The sequence below is a fragment of the Miscanthus floridulus genome, chromosome 3 (genome assembly GCF_019320115.1).
Source record: "Miscanthus floridulus cultivar M001 chromosome 3, ASM1932011v1, whole genome shotgun sequence".
Taxonomy (NCBI): Eukaryota; Viridiplantae; Streptophyta; class Magnoliopsida; order Poales; family Poaceae; genus Miscanthus; species Miscanthus floridulus.
This window is the reverse complement of record NC_089582.1, coordinates 142,933,142-142,942,380: the sequence shown is the minus strand read 5'-3', so window position 1 is coordinate 142,942,380 and position 9,239 is coordinate 142,933,142. Positions and strand designations below refer to the sequence as shown.

The following is a 9,239-nucleotide window of genomic DNA, read 5'->3' as shown; positions in this document are numbered from 1 at the left end:
CAATATTTCACTCCAATGTTTCAGTAATGCAAAGCTAATTAAGGTGTGTAAAGATCAATGTATGACGAGTAAAACAGGAATAACCTCGAGTGCGTTGACCCGGTGCTGTGCAGCGATCGGCCGTGTGCGAATGGCCGGGCTCTCGCTCGTGCTCCGTGCTCGGATCTGGGAGAGAGAGGGAGTAGAGGCCGTGTCGATGACGCCATCGCCAAGCCAGAACCGCCCATGCTTCTTGCCTTGCCCCGCCCTCATGACGGCCTCTCCAACGAAGTCCTGGATGCTCGGATCATGGTCTGCCCCATGGAGCGACCTCGCCACCTTAGTGTACTCACTGATGCGGGAGTGGACGCTCGGGTTCGTGTATGCCTCGGGCGGGTCGTCCAGGTTGAAGGAGACGTCGGACGTCGCCTTGCCCTTGTGGGCCATACACCATTCCTGGAAGTCTAAGCAAGCCTGGCCATTATGTGACGCCGACTGCGAGAAAGACAGCACGATGATTAGAAATCAGACAGAACTGAGCGTGACAATAGATAAATCAATTCGCGTACCCATGCTTGTTTGTATCCGGCGAGGTTGCGGCTGCCTTGATGGTGTGCTGGACCTTGCATCAGTAAACAACGGTCCCGAACATCCCTGTGCATCTTGAGGTACTCCTCCATGAACCACCTGTCCACCATCATCGCCCAGCACTCGGGATACGTTTGGCACCACCAGGGAATCACCTACACGTCATCAAGTATTGGACATATAAGAAGATCAAATTAAACCAACTTAATCTCAAAACAAATCAATATTGATGTTCTTCATTTACCTCAAGGTACTGCTCCCGAGTCAGCTGTATCTCTCTTGCGTCTTTCTTGGTTTTCCTCTCTCCAAGCTTCGACCCGTAGTAGGTTACGATGGCCTAGATACGCGCCTCGTGATGCATGTCGGTGACGAGTTTTTTACAGGCTTTGGTAGTCACCTGCTCCGCCCTGGCCTCAAATCCCTCCTCGCATCTGTAATAAGTCTGCATACAAAAGCGATGTATCCATTCATTATTTCAAGAAAAGTCCAATGAATGCGATGTATTGAGCAATGTTGTGCAAGGGAGACTTACCCAAAACTCTGCCTTCACCCGCGCCGCCTTGTTGGGGTACTCCGCATCGGAGGCGACGACGTAGTGGTCAAACGAGTAGGCCGGCTCCGTCTTCGATGCGTACGTGACAATGCCAGGGAAGTGCTACCTGCACAGAAGACCCAGGACGCCGTTGACTAGCCGTGCGCTACCACCTGACACAACCACCCAGTTCCTGCACAAGTGATTAAGAAAAATTATTAGTTTTTTCATCATATCATATGAAGTAGTGGTGATAACATATACAGTTACTTACTTTTGTCCTTCAGGGCGAATCACTGGGCGTTGGTGAGGAAGCGGAACCTGTGGGAGGCTCGCGGGACCTCACAAGTAGACACTCGAAGAGGAGTTGGAGGAAGCGGAACCCATGCCTGCCGCCTCCCCCCCCCCTCCTCCTCCTCCGTCTGCCGAACCAACTTCTCGTCTGACTCGTCCACGGGCGCCACCTCCTCCTGCGGCTAGCGGTCCTCCTCACGTGGCGTGGGAGGAGATGGCCCCCTCCTGCGGCTAGCGGTCCTCCTCCTCCTGTTCGATCCCTCTGCCGCCCCCTCTTGCGACCGGCGTGGTCTTTGGTAAATCGAGTTCACAGACCTATGACGGTCGTCCGCCATCTTTGTTCAATCACCTACAATAAAAAAGAAAAACAAGACGTAATTAGAAATAGGTGCAAAAATAAACAAAACATAATTACAAAAAACATAGTATTACATGTATTAGAAATATATGCAAAAATGAACAAAACATAATTACAAAAAAACATAATATTACATGTATTAGAAATAATCTTCATGATTGAAATTAGCTGGATCATAGGTCTCGTCATCACTATCAACATTGTCCAACTCATCAACACTATCCGAAGGAGGAATGTTGTCTTCATTGTCATTGCTGAAATATAATCGCTCAAGCATTTGTATGTCCTTTAGATTTCGCACCTCGTCTCCAGCATCCTCGTCATCATCCCTTTCATTATCTACTTCCATTCCTATCTCTTCGGTTAAGTCTATGTCAAACCTCCCTTGTAGCCCCTCTTCTTGATAGAACTCTCCATCATATGTGTTTGGGTTGAAGTTGTAATCTTCATCGTTTGGGACAGGTAGTTTACCGTGTGGCGATACCTTGCGCACAATAGACCAACCCTTAAGATGCTCGGCGTCTTTGCACACGTATGACGTATAATAAACCTGGACGGCCTGTTGAGCCACAATGTAGACATCTTTTCCTGGATAGACGGAATCCTGTCGAATCTTGACTAGCCCAAGCTTTGGGGTCCGTCTCGTTACACCAGGATGAAACCAGTGGCATTTGAATATGACAGGAGTAAGAGGTTTAGAACCATAAAATGATAGTTCGTAGATTTCTTCAATTTTTCCATAATAGTCGAGTCCATCAGTGCTGGGCGTAACAACTCCGCTGTTTGTGGTTTGTCGATTGGGCCGACTCTGCTCGTAGCTTGCTGTGTGAAAACGATATCCGTTCACGTCATAACCGGTAAATGACTTGACCCTAACGGCACAGCCGTTTGCAACCTGTCTTAACTCATCACTTATAGGCGCATCAGTTTGGGCTTTCTGTTTGAACCAACAAATGAAATCGAGGCTCCCTGGTCCCGCACCCCATGAAAGAAGGGTATCATTTTCTTGCGGGGTAGGTTGCCTTGATCCATGCTAGGATTGACGAAGAAATTCCCTGTACCAATGAGAAACAAGGGGGTTGGACGACGAAACAAGGACATACGGCGAAATGAAACAAGTTCATTTAGAACTTACCGAATGAACGGTTGCACCTCAACAAGGTTGGTCAACATATATAGCATGATACTGCACCACTCTTCATTTTTCAATTGCTTAGTGGTCGATGCACTTGCGCTTCCAAGTTGCCCTTGGAAAAGGCTGAGGTTCGATTCATTTTCACCAGCATTGTAACGAGGGGGTGGATTATGAACGTTAGGAAGTTTCTCAGTGTAGTATTTCTCTGTGAAGTTCGACACCTCCTCTAGAATGTATGCCTCTGCAATGGAAGCCTCAATTCTGGCTTTATTTCTACATTTTTTGCGAAGAGTCTTCAGACATCTCTCGATTGGATAGCACCAACGGTTCTGCACGGGCCCCCATCCGTGCCTCATACGGGAGGTGCACAATCAAATGCTGCATCGACAAGAAGTAGGCGGGTGGAAAGATCTTCTCCAACTTACAGAGCAACACGGGTGCCGCTTTTTCCAAGTCATCAATGACGGTCCGAGAGAGCTCCTTGGCACAAAGCTGGCGGAATAAGTAGCTCAACTCTGCCAGCACTTGCCAGACATGCTCCGGGACATAGCCTCGAACCATCGCCAGAAGAAGCCGCTCAATCTATATGTGGTAGTCATGACTCTTCATCCCGTTGACTCGCAGAGTGCCTAAGTTAACTCCCCTCTTTAGATTCGTTGCATACCCATCAGGGAACATTAGCTTCTTGATCCATTCAAGTACTTCCCTCCTTTGGTCCCTTTTCAAGATGAAATCGGCCTTAGGCCTTCTCCAGGTCTTGCCACGACTAGGAGGTTGCATCTCTTGATTTGGTCTATCGCACAACGTTGCCAGGTCTACTCTAGCCTTTGAGTTGTCCTTAGACTTTTCAGTATCCATGAGTGTTGCCCAAAGTGCCTCAGCGACATTCTTTTTAGTGTGCATTACATCAATGTTATGTGGTAGAAGAAGGTCATCGAAATAGGGGAGCCTCATCATGCCCTAGATATGAGTCCACATATGCTACTCACCATATCCCACAAAACCACCTTCTTCATTGGGCACGAGAGCACCTATCTATGCATGAACCTCGGCACCATTCATCATCCGCGGTGCAGGGTTTGTCACTTTGACGCCTTTCGTAAAGTTCTTAATGTCTTGTCTGAATGGATGGTCAAGAGGTAGGAATTGACGATGTCTATCAAACGACGAATACTTGCCACCCTTCTGCAACCAAATAAACCTCACACCTTCCTTGCATATTGGACATGGGAACTTCTCGTGAACACACCAGGCGTAGAATATCCCATACGCCAGGAAGTCATGCAGGGAGTAGTGGTACCAAACGTGCATTTTGAAGGTTGTCTTTGTAGCTCGATCGTATGTCCATACCCCTTCGTCCCAAGCACGGACCAATTCATCAAACACGGGCTCCATGAACACACCCATATTACTCCCTGGGTGTCCAGGAATTATCAACGACAAGAATACGTTATGTCGTTGAAAGGAGACACCGGGGGGGAGATTAAGGGGGATAACAAAGACGGGCCAACATGTGTATGGGGCAGCCATCATTCCATAAGGATTGAACCCATCTGTTGCCAACGCGACACGTACATTACGAGCCTCATCTGCTTTGTCACGATGTTTGTCATTAAAGCAGATCTAAGCTTCACCATCGGATGGATGTACCATCTTGTCAGGATTGTACCATTTGTCATTTTTGTGCCATGTCATCTGTTTTGCGGATTCCTCGGTCATGTATAGCCATTGGATCCTCGGTAGGAACGAAAGGTACCATAGGATTTTCATGGGGATTGTAAGTTGCCTCTTCTGGCCATCATCAGAGTCTACCTCCAGGTACCTGGAGGATTTACACTTTGGACAGAACTTTACATGCTCGTGTTCTTTCCTAAATAGGATGCACCCTTTTGGACAAGCATGTATCTGCTCATACGGCATCTTAAGTGCTCGAAGAAGTTTCTGTGACTCGTACATGCTCTTTGGCAGAATGTGGCCCTCTGGAAGCAGGGTGCCAATCACGGCCAACATCTTATCGAAGCCAGGTCGATTCAAGTTTAACTCGGACTTCAACCCCATTAAGCGTCCAATGGCATCCAGTTGAGACGCCGTTGACCTATCGTGAAGGGGTTTCTGTGCCGAGTCCATCATATCGTAGAACGCCTGTGCGGCTGCTTCCATCTCCTCCTTCTCACGTCCCTCATCGAACTGTCCTTGGTGAAAGTCATCTAACATGTCTGCTACCCCGGCATCAGCATCAAAAGCCTCCACCCGTGGTCTCACCACCTCCTCTCTCATACGATGGGCTTCACCATGGTGGACCCACCGGGTGTAGTCCGGCGTAAATCCATTCTTCATAAGATGTTTACCCATTTCCACCTTGTTTACCCTTCTCCTGTTTCCACATTTGCTGCAGGGACACAAAACTAGGCAATGTCCTTTAGCAGCATTGCCAAATGCACTGTTCAAGAAAGCATCGGTCTTGTTCATCCATTCCGTGGTGTAATCACTCTGACTTCTCCAGCCCGTGTACATCCACTGACGGTCATCCATCCTCTAACATATGTATCGACGAGTAATGTAACCATCAATTGCATCTACATGGTGTTCCTACTGTCTAATAGGTGAGGATAGGTCCTAATCTCACCCGCAGATGCGTAGATGACGTTAGTTTCCATGCTCTACTCCTATCCGAGATAGAATTTCGGCAGCACCTTCTCGCTGTTCTCCAGATACACGTCCTGCCAAAGAAGAGTGTGTATCCGGAGAACAACAGGGAGGTGATGCCGAAACTCTGTCTCGGACCAGAGCAGAACATGGAAACTAACCCATCTACGTATCCGCAGGCTGTCCAAAAAGCGTGGACAATCCGAAATAGATACGATCATAGATATGCAAAGATCTGCATACCTCCAACCGTATCTCTTTTGAACGGGAGACGCCTAACTGGGTTACGCGATCTACGACAATGATACGAAAAGAGGGGTTATACCTAGGGTGGCGATGGAGTCAGGCTAGCGGGGCCATGGCGGGTCGGTGCAGTGGCGAGACGACGCGGTGCAGGCAGACTGACATGGTGGCGAGAACTCCGACACAACTCCGACGGGCTCTTCTCTACAAAAATGGAACAAAATACTGTCATTTACAAAAAAAAATTGGCAGAACCTCCCCTGCACGGTGAGGTTTCTAAAACCTGCAAAAAACAACGGCACGATGGCCGACAAGCACATATGGCTCAACAGAAGCCATGTAGTTTGGATATCAATCAATGCAGAAGAATATATCCAAATAGTACCACTACTTGTACTACTACTTTCACTATTGCTACTACTACTACCATTGGTTCTTCTACTACTACCACTATTGCTACAACTACTACCATTAGTTGTACTACTACTACTACCACTACTTCTACTACTACTACTACTACCACTAATTCTACTACTAATACTACCACTAGTTGTACTAATACTACCACTAGTACAACTAATACTACTACAACTACCACTACCTCGACAATAATAAGTGAGAAGGCATACCTGATGGGCGACGGGGTAGGGGCGGGCGGTGTCGGGGACGGGGTCGGGCACGGACGGCGTCAGGGCGGGCGGTCCACGGGGCGCGGCCGGAAAAAGGGCCGGCCGGGGTCAGGGCGGTGCGGCCGGGGGAAGGGCCAGCCGAGGGCACGGCGCGGCCGGGCGCGCGGGCAGCGGGCGGCGCGGCTGGGGGAAGGGCCGGCCGAGGGCACGGTGCGGCCGGCGGCAGGGCGCGAAGGCAGCGGGCGGCGCGGCCGGGGGCAGGGCCAGCCGAGGGCACGGCGCGCGGGCGGCCGGGCGCGTGGGCATCGTACGTGACAACGTGCACGAAATCTTCTGAAATTTTTATCATAGCCTCCACATATGATATCACGACATCTCAACAAGTTTTATGATTTTCGGACTTCGTTTGCTTTTTATAGAATTTATAAACACTTCACACGCAATTTCGCGGACATGTTTCGTGAACAAGATGTCCGAAATTTCGAGTCCGTTCCTGGATACGGCCTCTCACAACACTCACTAACATGACTATCAATTTTCGAATTATTAAACTCCATTATTCGTACCACGTGCAGTTCAAATTTCTAATTTCCGAAAAAATTCAAGTAAATGAAATAAAGTAACTAAATATAACAAAAAGCCACAAAAAAATCCCCAAATTGTAACTAGGAGTTTCTGGTGCTTTAAAAAGGCTGCACAAAAAAATTGGAGGCCAAAAACAAAAAAACAAAAAAAACTTTGCCGAGTGCCGGGGCATGGCACTCGGCAAAGGGTGTCTTTGCCGAGTGCCAGCCATCAGGCACTCGGCAAAGGGTGTTTTAATTTTTTTTTAAATTTCCTCTTTGCCGAGTGCATCCACAGGAGCACTCGGCAAAGATATAAAAAAAATTAAATCTTTGCCGAGTGCCGTCCCGGGGGCACTCGACAAAGTATTTTTTTAAAAAAAAATTCTTTGCCGAGCGTCAGATCTGAGACGCTCGGCAAAGAATTAAAAAAAATTTAAATCTTTGCCGAGTGCCAGATCTGGGGCACTCAGCAAAGAAATTAAAAAAAAAACAAATCTTTGCCGAGTGCCTAACTGCAGGCGCTCGGCAAAGAAGGCCGTGACCGGACGCCGTTTTCACGGGCAGCCTATGCCGAGTGTAGAGATTTTACCGAGAGTCTGGCACTCGGCAAAGAAGTCCTTTGCCGAGTGCCCGTGTTTGCCGGGTGCAGCACTCGGCAAAGAAGGTCTTTGCCGAGTGCAGCACTCGACAAAGAAGGTCTTTGTCGAGTGTCCGATTTTTAACACTCGGTAAAAAATTTTACACTCGGCAAAGTCTCTGTTTCCAGTAGTGGATGCCCCAAAGCGGAGACTATTGTGAGGGAGGCCGTGAAGAGTGCCATAGACAGTAATCGTGGCACCGGCGCGGGGCTCATTCGTCTGTTCTTCCATGACTGCTTTGTTCAGGTACCATGGCGCTGATCCATCTCCTTCAGTGAGCAAACTATCAGTTAATGGCGCGGCTGCCAACTGATATATGAATAAATAGCATGTACTGAACATGTCTGTCCTTAACTTCTTACGCCCTGGTGAATGGTGATTCAGGGGTGCGATGCTTCTGTTCTCCTGAACACGACCGGCTCTAGCGAGCCGACGGAGAGGGCCAGCGCGCCTAACCTGAGCCTGCGCGGCTTCGAGGTGATCGACGCGGCCAAGGCGGCGCTCGAGGCCGCCTGCCCCGGCGTCGTCTCGTGCGCGGACATCGTTGCCTTCGCTGGCCGCGACGCGACCTTCTTCCTCAGCGGCAACAACGCAGTCGACTTCGACATGCCGGCCGGCCGCTACGACGGGCGCGTGTCGCTCGACAGCGAGGCCCTCGCCAACCTGCCCCCGCCGTTCGCCAGCCTCCAGCTTCTCAAGGACATGTTCGCCGCCAAGGGGCTCGACACCGAAGACATGGTGACGCTCTCCGGCGCTCACACCGTCGGCCGCTCCCGCTGCTCGTCCTTCTCCGACCGCCTCCCGCCCCACGCCTCGGACATGAACGCCATGCTCTCCGGCACGCTGGCCTCGCAGTGCAACGGCGGCGACACCACGGTGGCGCAGGACTCGGTGACCCCCGACGGCCTGGACAGCCAGTACTACAGGAACGTGCTCAACCACGAGGTGCTCTTCGCGTCGGACGCCGCGCTGCTGGCATCGAACCAGACGGCGGACATGGTGTCCGCGAATGCGTTCACGCCGGGGCTGTGGGAGACCAAGTTCAAGGCGGCGATGGTGAAGATGGGCCGCGTCGGAATCAAGAGCAACACCGACGGCGAGATCAGAAAGAAGTGCTGGATGGTCAACTAACTATCTACTCAGATGGCTGCTGATCGTTAAGTCATGGTCAAACTCAATAGCATGAGTTGTCCATGCATGCATGCCACGTTAAATCATGTTGCTTGCATGCATATATGATTCAGTATCATGGCGTATACAATTTTTTTTATTAGAACTTGAACTGTATATGTTCATTCTTGCAGTAAATATGTAAATTATATATAATGGAATTTACTCTATATCTCTTATTAAACTTCAAATTTTGTATTTTCTTTTTTTATGGGAATCTTTCATGGCGGAACCAAGCATGACAAAGGCGGAAGTGTGCTTGTTTGGTTTCAGCCCTGAACCTCTTTGGTTGGGCATGGTATTGATTATTGAAGCCAAAGAAAATCTTTTCTAATAAAGACACTCAAAATAATAGAGATGAATAACTTAACACAAAACAACCTGTAAAAATTAACAAAAATAAAGACTAATCGGTTAATCTTCTTACGCATAAAAAATTACACATGAACTACCAATGCAAG

At 49.1% G+C, this 9,239-nt stretch overlaps 1 protein-coding gene across 1 annotated transcript; it reads left to right on the top strand.

Annotated features, from left to right (window-relative positions):
• Nucleotides 1-250: 250 nt before the first annotated feature.
• LOC136544598 (peroxidase 2-like) lies at nt 251-8,739 on the top strand. Its single transcript, XM_066536701.1, has 3 exons — nt 251-384; nt 7,737-7,854; nt 7,993-8,739. Exons 1-3 carry the CDS (start codon nt 251-253, stop codon nt 8,737-8,739), a joined length of 999 nt encoding a protein of 332 aa, XP_066392798.1.
• Nucleotides 8,740-9,239: the final 500 nt, after the last annotated feature.